The sequence below is a fragment of the Anoplopoma fimbria genome, chromosome 7, assembly GCF_027596085.1.
Source record: "Anoplopoma fimbria isolate UVic2021 breed Golden Eagle Sablefish chromosome 7, Afim_UVic_2022, whole genome shotgun sequence".
Taxonomy (NCBI): Eukaryota; Metazoa; Chordata; class Actinopteri; order Perciformes; family Anoplopomatidae; genus Anoplopoma; species Anoplopoma fimbria.
Window position 1 is genome coordinate 2,300,920 of NC_072455.1, and position 19,430 is coordinate 2,320,349.

The 19,430-nt window shown below is 38.6% G+C and overlaps 1 protein-coding gene across 3 annotated transcripts in view; it reads left to right on the forward strand.

Moving 5' to 3' along the window:
• The window catches only part of LOC129093573 (dachshund homolog 2-like), an 84,997-nt gene extending 70,121 nt beyond the window's left edge, over positions 1-14,876 (forward strand). Inside the window, exons 5-12 of one of the 3 annotated variants that reach the window (XM_054601628.1) lie at positions 43-212; positions 1,178-1,283; positions 1,525-1,599; positions 4,400-4,500; positions 5,191-5,338; positions 5,460-5,627; positions 6,921-6,986; positions 13,803-14,876. In XM_054601628.1, the coding sequence (XP_054457603.1) occupies positions 43-212; positions 1,178-1,283; positions 1,525-1,599; positions 4,400-4,500; positions 5,191-5,338; positions 5,460-5,627; positions 6,921-6,986; positions 13,803-13,840 (872 nt within the window). In that variant the 3' untranslated portion in view covers positions 13,841-14,876. The remainder of the gene's footprint in view (positions 1-42; positions 213-1,177; positions 1,284-1,524; positions 1,600-4,399; positions 4,501-5,190; positions 5,339-5,459; positions 5,628-6,920; positions 6,987-13,802) is intronic. The other 2 variants (XM_054601629.1, XM_054601630.1) reach the window with 2 other exon arrangements.
• Positions 14,877-19,430: the final 4,554 nt, after the last annotated feature.

Sequence of the window (19,430 nt, forward strand, 5' to 3'; positions counted from 1 at the left end):
TCACCACTTATGTAATATGATATTCTCCCGTCTCTCACTCAGGGTTGGACCTGCCCTTCATGATGATGCCCCACCCTCTGCTGCCCATGGGGCTGCCGCCTGCCTCGGTTGCCATGGCGATGTCACAGATGAACCACCTCAACACCATCGCCAACATGGCCGCCGCCGCCCAGCAGATACACACTCACGTACACCGGGCGCCTGTCATCAAGGTACAACACACAAACACACACAAAACGCTTTTTTCAATGAGAACCACAGAGGACCCGCGTAGGTTCCTTGAGGAACTCCTCAACAGAAAAAGTAAGGTTTAAACTCTACGGGGGAATATTAAGCCAGAAACATCATACAGCGGGTAAAATAAGTATTGAACACGTCACCATTTGTCTCAGTAAATATATTTCTAAAGGTGCTATTGACATGAAATGTTCACCAGATGTCGGTAACAACCCAAGTAATCCATACATACAAAGAAAACCAAACAAATAAGTTCAGAAATTAAGTTATCTGTAATAAAATGGAATGACACAGGGAAAAAGTATTGAACACGCTTACTGAAATGTATTTAATACTTGGTACAAAAGCCTTTGTTGGTAATGACAGCTTCAAGACGCCTCCTGTATGGAGAAACTAGTGGCATGCATTGCTCAGGTGTGATTTTGGCCGATTCTTCCACACAAACAGTCTTCAAATCTTGAAGGTTCCGTGGGCCTCTTCTAGGAACTCTGGTCTTTAGTTCTTTCCAGGTGATTGGCTGGGCCATTCTAGCAGCTTTATTTACTTTCAATAAAACTTTTAATTGAAAAAGTGTTGCTACTGCCGCTAAATCACATCACTAGTATAAATAGTTTTAGTGTGAAATATTTTAGCATTTCGCCTTTTCGTGTCGTTTTTCGTCACTTATCCCGATGACTAAAGACCTTTTTAGAAAAACAAGATTGTAGAAAAAGAAAAAAAAATAGGAATTCTACTGCATGTGTTATTGATTTTATTGTATGTATAATTAATTCTATATTTACAACATGTCAGTCTTTCTTAAATCAATGTCATTCAATGGTAACCCATAGCAATGGTATTAAAATACCCTAATGATTCTCTTCAGATCTTTTGATCAATACACTTATTTACACCCCTCTCTCTCCTCTCTCTCTCTCTCTCTCCCCTCTCTCTCCCCCAGGAGAGAGTGTGTGACAGTCCCTCTCTCTCTCCATCTGTTGATGAGACCAACACTCCTCTGCAGTCGCAGCCCAGCAGCTCGGCCTCCAGCTCGCCCGAAAGACTGGGTACGCACACACACACACACACACACACACACACACACACACACACACACACACACACACACACACACACACACACACACACACACACACACACACCATATATGACAGAATTAGGCAGGAGTTTAGAGCTGCAACACTTTTTGCTAAATTGCCATATATATGTGTGTGTGTGTGTATATATATATATATATACACACACACACACACACACACAACCTCACTGTTATTTTTCTATTAACAGGATTGGTGTCAGCTGATGCAGACGTCGCAATGACCAACCAGACTGCACCCATCAAGAAAATAACAAAGGACAAAGGTCGGACCACACACACACACACACACACACACACACACACACACACACACACACACACACACACACACACACACACACACACACACACACACATTCTCAAATATATATGTGTGATAGAGATATTCCATTTCCCTCCTTAATCTAAACCCCTCACCCATTTTGTTTTGACAACTGACAAATTGTCCTCACTTAGGGGGCTTTCCTTATCTACTGTCTTTAAACACACACACACACACACACACACACACACACACACACACACACACACACACACACACACACACACACACACACACACACATACACACACACGCAGAAACAGAAGCGTCAGGATGTTCAGCCCCTCCTATTGATCACCTGTCTCTGAGCCATCAATCAGAGGGACGAACGAGGGAGGCAGCGATAGATAGATGGATAGATGGAGGTGGGGGGGGAGGAGGGGGTGAGGCTAAGTGAAGGAGGCATGGCTAAAAGGGGTCAGAGGTCACACACTAAAAGCATGCGGGGCCTCTGCTCCCTCCATCACTCCCTCTCGGTATTTTCCGTTCTTCTAACACATTCGGTTTTCTGCTAATTCTTCACTCTGCTCGCCTCCTTCATTCATGCAGCTTCTCCTCTGCAGACGTCAGCAGAGAGGAAGCTTCTCTTTAGAGCGATCAATAATCTGATGCTCCTCTTAAGGAATAAGGAAAGGAATCAGTCTTCTCCTCTTTCGTGGATCAGACGTGAGAGTCAGAGTGTTTAGATGTCGCTGGATTTCTCTTAAATAGAAAAAAACATTTTTGTTTTCAAGAAAAAAATTACAAATAATTTGTTTTATTATTATTATTATTATTATTATTATTTAAATTATTAAAATGTTTTAATCCAGCAGGAAATCAATTCAAAAAATGTTTTTGTGTAAAAAGTGACTAATGTAGTTACAGAGATAAATGTTTTCCATCAGCGATACGCCGTCACGAGCTTCGAGTGAAGTTTATGAAATGTTGATGTTTACTAAAGTATGAGAGGCAATGAAGCAGCGTCAGAGAAATCAATTACAACACACACACACACACACACACACACACACACACACACACACACACACACACACACACACACACACACACACACACACACACACACACACACACACACGTAGAGGTCGTTAGTATTCAGACAATCGTGTGTGCTGCTAATTGGCAAGGATTAAAGACATCCTTGATTTGTGTGTGTGTGTGTGTGTGTGTGTGTGTGTGTGTGTGTGTGTGTGTGTGTGTGTGTGTGTGTGCGTCACAGTGTCTGATCAGCCCTTAATGCCTAACACACTGACAACTGGGTTAACTCTGCTGTGAAATTAACGCTGATTAAGATGCACTCTAACACACACACACACACACACACACACACACACACACACACACACACACACACACACACACACACACCATCCCCTATCTACCTCTTCATCCATACAACCCTTTACTCCACCTTTCCTCCGTCTCGTATCTTTCTTCGTCACCTTTTCGGCACTTTCACACATGTTTTTCTCTCATCTTCATCTTTACACCATTCCTCTTTTTCTTTTCTTTCTTTCCAAATTTCCACAACGTGTTCCACCTTTTCTCCTGTCTTAAGTTTTCCCTAAATCATACCTCTATTTTCCTTAAATATGCTTTTCATCTTTTACTTTATGTCAAGTCTATACAGCAACAAACACTTGCAAAATATATATTTTTATAGCTTAAATACACATTGTTTTTTTAACTTGTACATAACATTGTTAGATATAAATCCAAGCACACTATATATTCTTTCACATCAACCTACCTCATATTTATAAAGCAATCAGTCATATTAATTAATTATTATTAAGTCTTAAAATGTTTTATTTTAAATTATATATATTATGTTATTTTTTAGGTATTTTTTTACTTTTGTCAATTGTTGTGGTTTGCTCTTAGCTGTTAGTCTTTTTCCTTCAGAGCAATAAAAACGAGAGTTAAATTCCTTCTGTGTGTTCACATACTTGGCCAATACAGCTGATTCTGATTTATTTTTATTGCCCCAAAATCACCAATTTTGGGGCAATAAAAAGGGCTTCTTTCTCTTCTTTAATCTTCCCACTGTGATTTTTATTTTTTATTTTTCTCTAATGTTTCTTCCCTGAGAGGGAAAGTGGAAAAGGGGGGATGAAAGGTAGAAGAATAAGACGAAAAACTAGGAAAAAATAAAAAACATGGAGTAGAGATGAGGGAAAGAATACAGAGAGGAAGGAGGGAGTGTTTAAAAGGATTAAAAAAGAGAAAAGGAAGAGGGGAGAGGATTAAAAAATGAGGGGAGGGTGGAGTAAAGACTGAAAACAGGAAGAATGAATGTCATGGTTTTAATGAAAGTCAAGCAAATGCTTTTATTTTGAAAAATAAAAGCAGGGTGAAAGCAGACACTTTAGGAGGAAGGGTGTAAATAATGCTAATAAAGCCATTTTATGAGTTGAGTTTCAGCTTCAAAAAACAACTTTTCATGCCAATCAACAAAAACTGAACCTCGACATTTCATTAACTTCACAAATTATGAAAAATAACGTTCGAGGATTCGACACACGTTGAGGTCATTTTCCATCACAAACACAGGTTTAGTTTATTATGTCGTTCCGCTGCAGTAATCGCTCCAATATACCTTCCAGATGGAGGGGGGAACATTTGGTCGTCTGTTATTTCCCCCTGAGATGAGCAGTAAACGTTTTCTGTGTCTGAGTGGCTTTTATACGTTTTTCTATCAACGGGAAAAAATGTAACTTTTTTTAAATTATTCACAGAAGACTCCTCGCTGGGTCAAGCCCTGCCCCCTGGCTTTCCTGCTCCGTTCCTATTTGCTGACGGCCTGTCGTCAGTGGAGACCCTACTCACCAACATACAGGTATGATCTTTCTTTTATGATTTAGAGGATTCAATATGTGTCAATGTCCTACTGGTCTGTTACAATATCATTAATGAGGATTTTTTAGCAGTACTATATCACAATACACTATTTATTGTGATCATGGTTGATTACAGGTTCATTCTCTATCGTATTAAATTACTATAGACAATGGAAATTGTGAAAAAATAATCAAAATCAGGTTTATTGCAAAGCAGGCTTTCACATACAAAGACTTTTCTGAGTGCATAACAATAAACCTAGTAGAAATGTACAATACAAAATATGTAAAAGTTAAAAAACACTAATGATCCCTGCTGTACAAATAAACAAGCAACAGTAAAATGACATAACTAATTTGTTAAATAAGGATATTCCATGAAAATACAAGCAAAATAAGAACAGCAGAACAATTATACACATGTAGCATAGCTAACAAGTTAATTATGTCTTTTATGCTATTTATATTCATATCATATAAATTAATCTTTTGAAACCTACTTTCACAATTCTTGGGGGCATATTAGTCGTTAAATTCTGATTTCAGACAATAATGCTAAAAAAATTTGACTAGTAACATAGCTTCATCGTCTGCATATTCTCGCACATTACAACTGATGTCTTTGAGGTTATTTTCCCGTAACCAGACTTCTTGTCCTCCTTCTACTTCCTGTTAACGTCTTCTCCCAGGGCCTTCTGAAGGTGGCGGTGGAGAACGCCCGGGTTCAGGACAAACAGATCCAGGCGGAGAAGAGAGAGCTGAAGATGGAGCTCTACAGAGAAAGGGAGATGAGAGAGAGCCTCGAACGACAGCTCACCTCAGAACTACAGAGCAGAGGTCAGGAAAAACACGATAAAACAGACATTTGACATCATAACGAGCATCCAGAACATAAAGCAGGACAATTTCTGGGACTTTCCACTCTTGATCATATCTCTATCTCGTCCTCCTCCCTCAGCCTCCATCCAGAAGCGTCTGAAGAAGGAGAAGAAGGCCAAGAGGAAGCTGCAGGAGGCGCTGGAGTTCGAGTCGAAGAGGCGGGAGAGAGTGGAGGGAGCTCTGAAACACTCGTCCTCGTCCTCCCCGTCTCCGGAGCCGCTGCACGCCGCCAACAACAACAACAACGGTACGCCGGACGCTTTGTTTATTTCAAAAACTGTTTTTACTGTTTGCCTCCACATAATATACTGACTTTTTTTCGACATGCTATACTATGACTTTTTTTCGACATGCTATACTATGACTTTTTTTCGACATGACTTTTTTTCGACATGCTATACTATGACTTTTTTTTCGACATGCTATACTATGACTTTTGTCATGACTATGACGTTTTTTATGCTTATATTCTTTCGATCATATTTTTGCTAAGTTACCTTTCTTGTCTTACGTTTCTCTCTTTGCTTCTTCCTAGTTTGATAACATGTTCTTTCTACAGTTCTTTTTCCCTTTTTCTTTTTTGTTGATGTGATTATTTCTTCCTGTCTTCAATTATAAGTTCTTATCCGGATTAAGGACATCTTTTCGGGAAAGTGCAGCCCTTTTGAAAAGCAAGGACATATTTTGGACTGTTTGAAATTGAGTTAGGATACTTTTTTTAAGTGTAAACAATTGGAACAATAACACCATTTAGGTTAGGTAGTGACATGTTTTGTTCTGGATAGTTTCAGTCCTCTGGCCTTGATCATTGGCTTGCAAGTTTTATTTGTTGAATGCTTTTCCCCAACTTGTGTTTACATTGACTATCACTTGTTGTATATGAGCTGTTGTTGACTCTCCCAGACAGACTGCTGTTGTTTATCTGTCTTACTTCCATAAAATTCAGTGTAAATCACCAGCGACAGTAAATATGGAGTTTATCTTCTCCGTGTATTTTCATCTGATGCTAAAATAACCTGTATAGTTGACTTGTTCCGTAGTAAATACTACTTATATTGTTGTTTGGGCTTCTCAGATGAGAAAATATGATGCATTTCTTTGTCTTATATGATAGTTAATTGAATATATTTGGGTTTTTGACTGTTGGTCAGACGACACAAGCTGTTTGAGGACCATACATTTTTCATAATGTTAGCATTTTATGATGTTTTATAGACTTCCTAGGATTGTTCCAGACTTGTGTTTCCCATAACTTCAGAGTTGTAAAGTCCAAAAGTAAAATCTTTCAAGACACCAATTACTTTATTTATGTTGACGAAACTGAGCAATTATTCAGTAAAGAAAGTTGATTTTATAAAAACAGACTAAATCATGTTATCACTTTATTAATCCAATCTTTCTCTGGACAAACAAATGTGTTTGTGACTTTTTTTTCCAAAATCCAATTTTGTTTTTGACCTGCACACAGTTACAGGGTGCTGTTTGTTGTTTTATTGGCCAACCCACTGAGACTCTGTCTTGTCTTTGTGTTTCAAACCAGACGCTGCTGTAGCCGAGGATAAACCTGAACTTAATGGAAACCAGCAAGACAACAGCGCTGTACAAGGTAACTGAACACACACACACACACACACACACACACACACACACACACACACACACACACACACACACACACACACACACACACACACACACACACACAACATAAAAAAATATCATAAAACACAGTCAGATAAACTCATAGATGCAGAGTCTTGCTGATAAACACACATACACACATATGACACCATACACAAGTGTGTTCAAAGCAGAGTTACAAGTTCGTAGACACACACACACATGGTAGGCATATGTGTGTGTGTGTGTGTGTGTGTGTGTGTGTGTGTGTGTGTGTGTGTATGTGTTGGGGCCCAGGCTAGATTAGTGGAGACATTAAGCAGACACAGAGACACTGTGGCCTCCCTTTGATGTGTGCACCTTATCAGACACACATGTGAGTGTGTGGAAATATTTCATTGAGCTCATGTCAGTGTGTACTAGTGTGGATGTATGTGTTTTAAAGTTGTGTGTGTGTGTGTGTGTGTGTGTGTGTGTGCATGCTGGAGGACCAAGTTGAATTGTAGACCTTGAGGGTGAGGAGACTTTTGGAAAAAGGGTGAAAAGACATTTTTGGAGAAGTGAGACTGTTGACATACTTGGTAAAGTAGAGACATGTTTCGCAAATGAAAAAATATTGGAAAGTAGAGACATTTCATGTATGTGAGGACACTTAATGGAAAGAAAGGACATTTAGGAAAGCAAGAATAGTTGTCTGGCAAATGAAGACATTGTTCTGAAATTTAAAAAAATGGCATTTAGGATAGTGAGTACAGCTAAGTTCAGTATAGTTTTAAAAAAAGCCATAAGGTCAAATAAAAAGTCATAGAAAAGTTACCCATGAAAATACAAATATAGTATTTCATGAGAATTGCCAAGTAAAAATCATCATAGAGTATGTAATAAATATGCCATTGTATAGTATGTCATAACAAACGAGCCATTGCATAGTTTAGCTCTGAAAAGTCCTTAATAAGTCTGAGAATAGTATGTCATAAAAAGTCCCGATGTAGTGTGTTATACTATACTTTACTGGTGGAATTTTTCCGGCAGTTAAGTATCGTATCTAAGTAAGAATGTCAAAAATTTCAGGAAAAACGTCATCGTATAGCAGGTTGAAAAAAAGTCCAAGATCAGTATGTCGAAGAAGGTCATAGTATTGTATGTCGAAAATTTCAGGAAAAAAGTCATAGTGTAATATGTCGAAAAAAGGTCAGAGCATTGTATGTAGTTCAGTATGTAGAAAAATGGAATCGAATTCAATAAAGAAAATGTTGCATTGCCCATCGGACATCCTCTATCCCAGGACTATCGGAACAGGAAAACTCTCCCAAAAAAACTAAAAAAGTTAGAAACCTCTGGCAGAGCAATAGTATTTCAAAAGGTTCTAGTATAATATGACCAAAAGATAATGAAAAAAGACATAAAAAAGCGTGCAATCATCAAAAGAAAACATAGTATAGTTCGACAAAAATTGTATAGAATGTCAAAATAAGTCATGGTAAGATATATAATACTGTTATAAAAGAGAATGTCAAAATAATCATGACAAATCTCATAATATGACTAAAAAGAGGCAGAATATAGGATGTCCTTGCTTTTCAAAATGTCTTCCCTTAAAAATGTCCTGTTTTTCTAAGCAAGAAAAACAAACTTTACTTCAGGATATTTCTTTTGTAAAGTTTAACGTCTGCTCCTCACTTTTTAAAAAGATTGTTGAAGGGTTAAAACTTCAGAAATAAATTAGATTAAAGCCGTGGACTTGATGCCAAAGAGGGTCCTCACAAGTACAGTGCTGAGGTGTGTGTGTTAGTATGCATGTGTCGTCTCTTTCCACCAGCTGTGCTCAGTCCTCCCTGACATTGAAAACCTTCACTTGAAGCTGCGTGTGTGTATACATGAATATCTATAGGCACACACACACACACTGAACCTGTGTGTGTGTGTGTGTGTGTGTGTGTGTGTGTGTACTCTATACCTGTAAGTGTGTGTTCTAGTGTGTGTTTGATCCACACTCTGGTGAGACAGGGAACTCTAATTAGCTCTCTCTCTCCTCTTTAGACCCCTTTTAGATCCCCTCTCTTCTGCAAGCCAAGCACTCCCACACACACACACACACACACACACACACACACACACACACACACACACACACACACACACACACACACACACACACACACACACACACACACCACACACCTGATTTCATTAATGTTGATTGGCCCAGTAGGACCCCTTTGCTGCCTTACACACACACACACATTGACAAACACACACTCATCCCGCCTGCCATAAAAGCATTTTGCACCTACGGTGGTTTACTACTACACACACACACACACACACACACACACACACACACACACACACACACACACACACACACACACACACACACACACACACACACACACACACACACACACACACACCTCTCCCCTGCCTCTCTCACCTTCCACACTCTTAATTAACGAGTGAGGAGAAAAACTGCTGAATACAAAGAAAGACATCGCATTACAATCAGAGAGAGGGAGAAAAAAAACGAGAAGCAGGGGAGTAAAGAGAGAGAGAGAGAGAGAGAGAGAAAAAAGGAGTAAGATCGGTTTCTCTCTTCGGTGGTTCAAAGCCGGCCGGACTAATTGGCCGGTTGAAAATATTAAAAGAGATGGAGGGGAAAGGTGGGAGAGAAGGGTGGATGGAAGGAGGGGGAGGAGGAGGAGAGGAGTTGGAGGTAGAGGGGGAGAGAAAGAGGAGGACTGAAGCTTATGAGGAGGTGAGGAAAAGAAGGGATGAGAAGAAAGGGAAGTGGAGAAATGTGGAGATAAAAAAGTGATGAGATGAGGAGAGGTGAGGAGACATAAGAAGGGGGAAGGAAGAACAGGTGGAGGAGGCGGAATAAGTGATCACATGAGGAAAAGGAGGTGAGGAGGTGGAGTGCTGGGAACGAGGAGAGCATCAAGAGAAATGAGGAGAGGAAAAAGTGAGGAGATGAGGAGAGGAGGTGATGAGACATAAGAAGGGGGAAGAGGACCAGAGAGGTGAGGAGGTGGAGAAGGTAGGAATAAGGAGAGCACAACATGGGAGGAAGAGAAATGAGGAGAGGAAGACAAGAGGTGTGATGAAGATAGAAAAAGGAGATAACAGTATGGAGAGAAGAAGAGGGAAAGAGAGGAAGAAAGGGGAGTGGGGAGAAAAGGAGTAGATGAGGAGAAACAGGGAATAATCTAAGAGGATAAAAAGGAGAAGGAACACAGGAGAAGGAGAAGATAATATGGAAAAGAGGGGAGAACAAAGACAAGGATGGAGAAAGAAAGAAAAGTGAGATATGGCAGGAAAAGAAAAAAGGATAGAAGGAGGTAAAGAGGTGGAAGAGAGGAGGTGGTCATATAAAAGGAGACAAACTGAAATGAGGAGAGGAGGAGGACAAAAGGAGCAAACGTGAAAAAGAGGAACAAAAAAGATCTGGGGTAACGAAAGGAAAAAGGGGATGTGTGGGAGAAGAGGAGGAAAAGGAGGACAGGAGGGGTGAAGAGGAGGAGGAGGAGGAGGAGGAGGAGGAGGAGGAGGAGGAGGAGGAGGAGGAGTTCCTCATTTCAGGTAGTTGAAAAATGTGACCTTGTTCCGAGACCTGGTGACATTTCCTCCACCCGGCTGGTAGACTCTTAACAAGGCAGGTCAGCATCATTTATAACCAGGATACACACACACACACACACACACACACACACACACACACACACACACACACACACACACACACACACACACACACACACACACACACACACACACACACACACACACACACACACTTAACAAGGTGATAAGATGCTAAATTTAGAAATGAAACGCATTCCAAATAACATACAACAACAAATCCTCTTTATAAACTACATTTTTAAAGTGTGGTGTTAATGGGAACTCACTTTCCCACAATGCAGTGCAATGAAGGTGATACTCACAGCTGGAGAAACACTTCAGGAACATCTTGGAGATCTGGAAAACAAACACAAATATATGAAATGTTTGGAAATGTCACATCATGATGAAGGTTCTTTTTCATACAAGTTCATACAAGTTATTGCAAGCAAAGTATTATTAAAAACCTCCCTTATCTTATTTTGTGTTAGTTTTTGTTTGATATGATGCATTATGTCAAAATACTGCAATCCTATTTTTAACCACATTGCCTTTTTGGTTAGTTGCAACTCTATTTAAAAAAAAAAAAATACAAAACAGCAAAATTAAAACATACTTCATATGTTTACATCAGCTGAAACAATTAGATAATTAATTAACTGCTCAATCAACACACATTTATTTACAACTATTTTGACAATCTATTTATATATCCAGAGTTGTTTAAGCAAAAATTTTCTTCCAGCTTCTCAAAAAGAATTAAAAAAAAAATAATATGCTATCTTATCTTAATATTTGAACTTTCATATAATTGGAAAAAATTATATATTTTGTTTTTTGTCTTCTGGTTGCGTAGAAAAAATATATTTAAATACGTCAACTTATAAAGTGTGATTTTTTTTTTTTAGCAATTTTTATGACATTTTATAGACCAAACAATTCACCAAAAATATACTTTGGCTGATTTATCTATAATACAAATATGAGTTAGATGGAGCCTTTATTGTCCGGCAGAAAAGTTGCATTTTTTTGAATAAATCCGCCACAAAAAAAATTGCAAATCTGAAGAACATTGGATGTTGATTACATGAAATTGTGAAGTTACAGATTAAAGTTTTTAAAGGAGTTTTTTTTTTTTTTTTTTTTTTTTTTTTTTAAAGCACCGGACCAAACCTGCTGCATAAAGGAGGTAAAAAGAAAAAGAAAGGACAGGAGAGGACAGAGAGAAGAAGAATGGGTCGGGATAAAAATAATACGAGGGGAACAGATAGAGGACAGGAGGGAGGAGGAGGTGAGGAGAGCAGGAGGTGAGGATGCATGTAGAATAGAGGGATGAAAGAGGAGGAGAGGAGGGGGTCTGAGTGATAAAAATAGGGAAGGGCAGGAGATGAGAGGGATGAAGAGGAGGGGAAGGAAGGGAATATGAAGGAGGGAACGAGGAGCCGAGCAAAAGATGAAAGAGAAATTTAAGATGTTTTTTTATTTCAACACAGAGACCTCAAACCTGTTTAAGCGATGAATAGAGGACAAAAGTAGAGTGTAAGATGATGTCAAAGAGCAGAGGAAGATAAGTAAAGGAGTGAGGGAGGGAGGGAAGGAGGGAGGAGAGAGGGAGGAGAGAGGGAGGATGCAGGTTTATGGTTGCTGTTATGCAGAAATGTAAACACTTTGCAACGTTCGCAGAAAACAATGACACCGCAGGGAGAGGAAGGTGTGTGTGAGTGTGTGTGTGTGTGTGTGTGTGTGTGTGTGTGTGTGTGTGTGTGTGTGTGTGTGTGTGTGTGTGTGTGTGTGTGTGTGTGTGTGCAACAGCACTACGGGGTGTGTGCGGAAGGAGAAACAGCACGGAGGTGAAATGAGAGAGGAGGTGAAATGAGAGAGAGAGAGAGAGAGAGAGAGAGAGAGCCGACCCTGGCAAAAAATTAAAGATATGAGATTTCTATCATGAGCGGATGCAGCATTAATGGAGGACAACGTGAATCACTTTAAGCCCAAAAAAACTACTTCCTGCTTTAATAATCGAGATCAAAGTATGAAGTTTCTGTGCAAAACGGAGCTTATTAGGAGAGATTTGTGGGTAATAAAAAGGTAAAGATGTGAAACCATGGTGATATAAATTGTTGGTTTTTTTACAGTTGGGACGGGATGATAGTTTATGTGAAGACGGTAGTTCAAGGACTCTAGTTTAGCAGATGTATGTGCAGGTTTGGGTGTAGCAAGACTAAATGGGTGGGGTAATAAAAAGAATAAGCTACTGATATCATGAGACTAAGCTTGGTTTAACAAAACCTTTATATCTGTAATGTTTCACTTTAAACAAAAGTTCAGACTGAGATATCTGAGGAGAAACGCTTTTAAATAAATAAAAATATGTAAATCTGTCGTCAAATTGAGTATACTTATAATTAGTTTAATGACTTTATAGTGGAGCTAAAAAGATTAGATGATCAATTAATTTAATAATTTAAATAATCATTTTTAAGTACGCTTTTATGATAGTAAATTAAATTTAAAATAATATATAAGGTTTTGGTCGGATAAAATAAAATATTTCAATACATGAGCTTGGACTTTGGTAAAATAAATGCCAAAATAAATCACTGGTTCCAGCTTCTCAAATGTGAATATTTGCCAGTTTCTGTTGACTTCAGTGTTACTAAATTTAAAATTTAGAATAATATATTAAAGTTTAGGTCTGTTATTTAAACATTAAAGCTTGGACTTTGGGACGAGATTTTTTGGGGCATTTTATTTAACCAGCTTCATAAATGTGAATATTTGCCAGTTCCCGTGTACTTCTATAATAGTACATTTAATTAAAAATGATATATTTAGGTTTTGGTCAGACAAAATATAATATTTAACTATGTCAGCTTGGATTTTGGTTTAATAAAATGCCAATAATTCACTGGTTTCAGCTTCTCAAATGTGAATATTGGGTAGTTTCTATGAATTTCTATGAGAGTAAATTAAATCTAAAATAAAATATTAATGTTTTGGATTAAATATGTCAGCTTGGACTAAAATAAAAACCTTCCAATCAATTGATCAATTACTCAATAAATGAATGAGATAAAAATCAATAAAGAAATGTATTGTTTAGTCGCAGCAATCGTTCCGATCGCTCGTCTTCGTTCTTGCTTTGTTTACTAACCGGTTCCTTCTCTGCGTTTACTTTCAGACTCCCGGTCGTTTCTGAAGAACCCGATGATGTTCTAGAAAGACATGACTCCGCCTCCTGAAGCCCCGCCCCTTTCCCCATCTCCCCCCCCCACCTCCTGCACAGAAGAACTCCACCAGCCCGCTTCCACGGCAACGACCTCCCCAGGCGGGATTTGACCTTTTTTTTGATGTTGCTATGAAACAATAAGACTACTAGGAGGACTGATCTGGACTCACTGGGGTCGTCCCTCTTTCTTCTTCTTCTTCTTCTTCTTCTTCTTCTTCTTCTTCTTCTTCTTCTTCTTCTTCTTCTACTTCTTTTTAGAAAAACTTCACTCCATTCATTCCTTCTTCTTCTCTCCCTGCACCGAACTCCTCTCATCCCTCGTTTATTCAGAAAAAGAATAAATATCTTATCTGAGCAATGAACGGAAGCGCCTGGATCGGACTTCAACGCGCTTCTCTGAATGGATTGGAAGACTTTTCAAAACGCTCCAATCACACGACGGTTTCCGATCGGATTGTTGAAGACAAGATTGGGTTTATGAAAAGACTAAATGTTCTTAAAAAGGAATTAAAAAAAAGATTCAAACCCACCCCCCACCCACATCTGGAACGCTGATCGGAGGAGCCCAGGACTAGAGGAGGGGATTAAAAAAAAGGATATAAAACAATGTTAAGAAGGGGATAAAAACAACTTGGGATTCTATTTCTGTCTCTCAAAGTTTAATTCATTTTTTTGTTTCCATACAGGGACTGAAAAGAATGCATGGGAAAACTGTTCTTATGTCGTCATTCGGCTTATTTTACCCTCCGTACACTCCTCACCCTCAACTCTTTACTTTCTATAAATGAGCTCCTCTTATATCTCTTGCTCCTCCCTATATCTATATTTTCCCCCTTCTCTCTCTCTCTCTCTCTCTCTCTGTAAGGAGGCATTACTCTGAATATGTTGGATGCAGCTTTTCAATGTATGAAGTCTTTTCTATCACCCTTAATAACCTGTGAAATCAGTTTCTCAAATGATGCAAATGTCTAAAAGAAAAAAACGACTAAAAAAAAAAAACTTTTTTATTAAAATGGAGTGATTTTTAGACACGATATTATATCCTAAAAAAAAAAAAAAAGAAGGTACGTTGGAATCTCTTCCTCGACTTTGGAGCCTTTCACCTTTTGACCCACGTTACCAGGAAGAAGTAGTCAAGACGAGGAGCGCTTGATTTGTCTGTTTTTAACAAACTTTATCATTACTTTCCATCTTTTTTGGTTGGGTTCGAGAACCCTTCCCGAACCCCACCCCACCTTGAAGTGACAAAGAGTACTTCAGGTGTTGAAATCAAGCGCTCCCCAGCTACTTCAAACACTAGAAACTTTTCCATTCCCCCTGGTTTTCTGACCTACTGAAGAGTGCAGACTGTTGTGTTGCAGTTTTGTTTATTCCACTGCGTGTTTCGTTTATTTGTTGATTACTATTTGAAATGTGTACGGGGTGGGGGGGGGGGGGGGGGGGGGTGTCGGGGCGGGGGGGGTTGTTTGGGGTTAAAGGGATATTCCGTGTAGATAGAGAAACAAACATTCAGCAGTTTTCTTGTTTTTTGTTTTGTTTTATTTGATTCTCTCCTGATGATCTCACAGTCTGTCACTGTTCTCTGGGTTTGAGCTGACTGCAAATATACAGTATTATAATGACTGCTGTCCTGTGGTGCTTTACACACACACACACACACACACACACACACACACACACACACACACACGCACACACACACACACACACACACACACACACGCACACACACACACACAACATAAAAACTAAATTAAGACAGCAACCAGCAAAACATGCACCTCATAATAAATAGCCTACATTTTCAAGCATTTTTATCGGAGTATGGGAATCAGGAAAATGTAGTATAGCATGTCAAAAGGTCAAAGTATAGTATGTCGAAAAAAAACATAGAAAAGTCATAGTTTAGTATGTCAAAGAAAGATGAAAAAAGTATTAGTATAGTATGTCGGAAAAAATATAAACAGTCAGTTTAGTGTGTCGAAAAAAGACAAAAAAAAGACAAAAAAGTCATAGTGTAGCATGTGGGGAAAAGACAAAAAAAAAGTCATAGTATAGTATCTCGAAAAAAAAAAGGAATTCTGACTTATTCAGAATTCAAAAATGGTTGCCAAACTTGCATAAATAAAATTTAGAGATTTGAAATTGATCTTAAAAAAAAGCTCTGGATTCTTCTGCAATTATAATACACTCACACACTCAAACAAACACAATATATAAATACAGATAGGCTCTGTGGTATTCTGGTAATGTATTTTGCACACACACACACACACACACACACACACACACACACACACACACACACACACACACACACACACACACACACACACACACTCACACACACACACACCCAGAAGCCGGAGAGTAAACACACACCCACGTCGTCTATGTTCCATTTAGACTGTATATTTACTCTGCATTACGAGGTTAATGAGGTGAAGCCTCTCACTCTCTCTCTCTCTATCTAATGGATCTCTACCTCTCTCGCTCTCTCTTCCTCATCCTTCTTCAACTCTCTCACCTACTGTCACTCTTTTCCTTTTCCTCTTCTCTTGTTTCCCTTCTCTCTCTTTAACAATCACTCCTAATGTCACTCTTTTGATCTTTGCTTTTTCCATTTTTGTTTCTCTCTCCTCTCTCTCTCTCTCTCCCTCCATCTCTCTCCGTTTACCAAATAGCTGATGTCACTTTTTCCATTTCCCCCCTAATGGAGGCAGGAACACAGAGCGATGGACGGGGAAGGGAAAAAAACAAAACAGCCAGAGATATGAAGAAGGATGGATGGAAAGCGAAGGAGGCAACGAGGAAGGATGAAAAGGTGACATGGCGGAGATGAGATTGAAGGATCCGAGAGGCGACGTGGGAGAAAATGAAGGGAAAAAGGGTGGAGAGGGGGAGACGACGGACAGAGAAGAAGAGGTGCAACATGATGAAATGATGTGCGTTTAAAGATAGAGAGCGGGGGCAGAGAGGATGATGGGTAATGAAAAGATAAAAAGTGAGAAACATGTCGGGGACAAACGGCGACCCTTCATGAAAAGGTTTCATATTGATTTAATAAAAATAAAAAAAAGGTGGAAATCCAGCTGGAAACAAAGTTATTGGTTCATCTAACGACTCAGTTCTTCTTCTTCTGTTTTACTAAAAACACTGAGAACATAAATGCATCACGTCCTCTGTATAGGTTGTTTTTTGTTGCAAGAAATGCAGCAAAACAGAAAATAAATATGAAAATAAATATGAAAAAAATATGAAAATAAATATGAAAATAAATAAAATATGAAAATAAATATGAAAATATGAGAAATGTTTCAATATGAAAAAATGTATATAATAATACAAAAAAATATAATAATAATGCAGTTAAAAAAGCCAGGTACATTTTGAGTGTATAACTGGAGTGCATTTATTTCATAATTTAAATATAACTTATTGTCAAAACAAGCAGATACAGTACAGAAAGAAGTCGACACTAAAAGGTGCAACGGATCATAAATCTCTCGGATCAATATTGTCAGAAACAGATCCCTTTGTTGTTTGATCATATCAGCTGGTCTACACGTTTTCAGACCAAAAATCTATAGAATAAAAGCTTTGTTATAATTTACTTTTTCCAAATATACATTTTTACCTTTTTGAGTTTGAACGCACCACAATGTAACAGAATGCAGTGGAATAAAAAAGCATTAATGCAGATTTACCTGAATATCGGCACCCTAATAAATATCATATTTATTCTTCACTTGCCTTCTCAAACCAACTGACCCAATGCTTCTCATTAAAAATATTATTAATTAGAGTTTAAAACTTAAAGAGGAGGAAATATGAGGAAACAAAAAAAATGTTAAAACAAAGAAGATGGATGGAGAACGAGGGATGAAATGACAGAAAGAGGAAATAAAAGGAGAACACAAGGTGGATGAAAACACACATGAAAGGATCGGAAGAAACAAAAGAGGGGGATGGAAAAAAGGGCTGAAATGAAATGATGGAGGGATGGAAGGAGGAAGGAGCGAGAGGAGAACAGAGACATTCCCAGACAGAACAGCCAGGCTGTTAAAACACACACACACACACACACACACACACACACACACACACACACACACACACACACACACACACACACACACACACACACACCTCGCTCCGTCATTAGTCTTCATTAGACTCTTTATGAGGAAAATTAGAAAGGGAGTTTCCTCCCAAACTGAGCCCTGGGGTCCAACCTGCTGGCGTGTGTGTGTGTGTGTGTGTGTGTGTGTGTGTGTGTGTGTGTGTGTGTGTGTGTGTGTGTGTGTGTGTGTGTGTGTGTGTGTGTGTGTGTTTGTAGTTAATTTCTACACAGGGTTCAGTAAATGAAGGAAGTGTGTGTGTGTGTGTGTAGGTACAGCATACATACACACACATGTAACCTGTGTGTTTTCATGACGAGGAGAGATGAGATGTTTGAGGATAAAATAAAAATCCATTATTGATCTAAAGGGAGATTAAACACATTAGTAGGTGCGTTCTGCATTCTGTAAAGTAACAACAACAAAAGCTAATTGTGTTAGTTGAATCCTCACAGAGTTATACAGATTATAGGTTTGTTTAAATAATCATAGGTAAAGTGCATCTTTGGGAAAAAACACCAAAGGATTACAAAAACAGGAGCCAAAAGCACGTAACAGTAAAATAAAATACTAAAATACCCTTCTTATAACTCACAAATCTGAATATTGCTCCTAAACTCATGACGGCAGTATGTGTCTGTACCACATGATGCTGTTTGAAGAAACTATTGCCAAAACTACAACTTCTATCACAGCCAGAACCTGTGAAACCATCAACATCGTCAGATTACTGCTAAAAATGACTGTAATGTAATGTAATTATCATCTTTCCGACGGTCCTTAAACACATCATGTGCGACCAACACAAGCAAAAAGCAACCGAAACAAACTTACATTCTTTTTCTACATCCCTAATAAACCGTTTGCTTTAATCAGATTCTGTCAAAAACATTAAATTCTGAACTCTTCTTCGCAACTATGAAGCCATGACTGATTCCAGTGAGGCCAACAGTCACGTGACAACAAATCTGTGAAACTTGAGTCTCAAATGTATTTTTCCAGCATTCAACACTTGTGAACACTACAGCAAATGTTGAATATATACATTCCATTGTTTGCCAGTTTTTGTAAAATACATTATCAAAGAAATTCAACTGCGTTTTCTCAGTTTTCTATGAATTACGGCACTTTAACTGTACAAAAGTCATGTTTGAGTTCTCTCTGCTTCTTGTGCATTTGATGTGTATGTTCAGTTTATTCAAAATAAAATCTCTTAATATGTCGCGTCCCTGCTTTACCTGGTGATGCTGTTTCTTTCATGTTAATAAGAAACAGTCTCGTGCTTCTGGAGACTTCAAGTCCTCATAAACATGTGAAAGGAACAAAAACGACGTTGAAGCAATTTAGCTTCATACAAATAAAGAATGAAACAACTGATGTGGGACAGGATGTGTGTGTGTGTGTGTGTGTGTGTGTGTGTGTGTGTGTGTGTGTGTGTGTGTGTGTGTGTGTGTGTGTG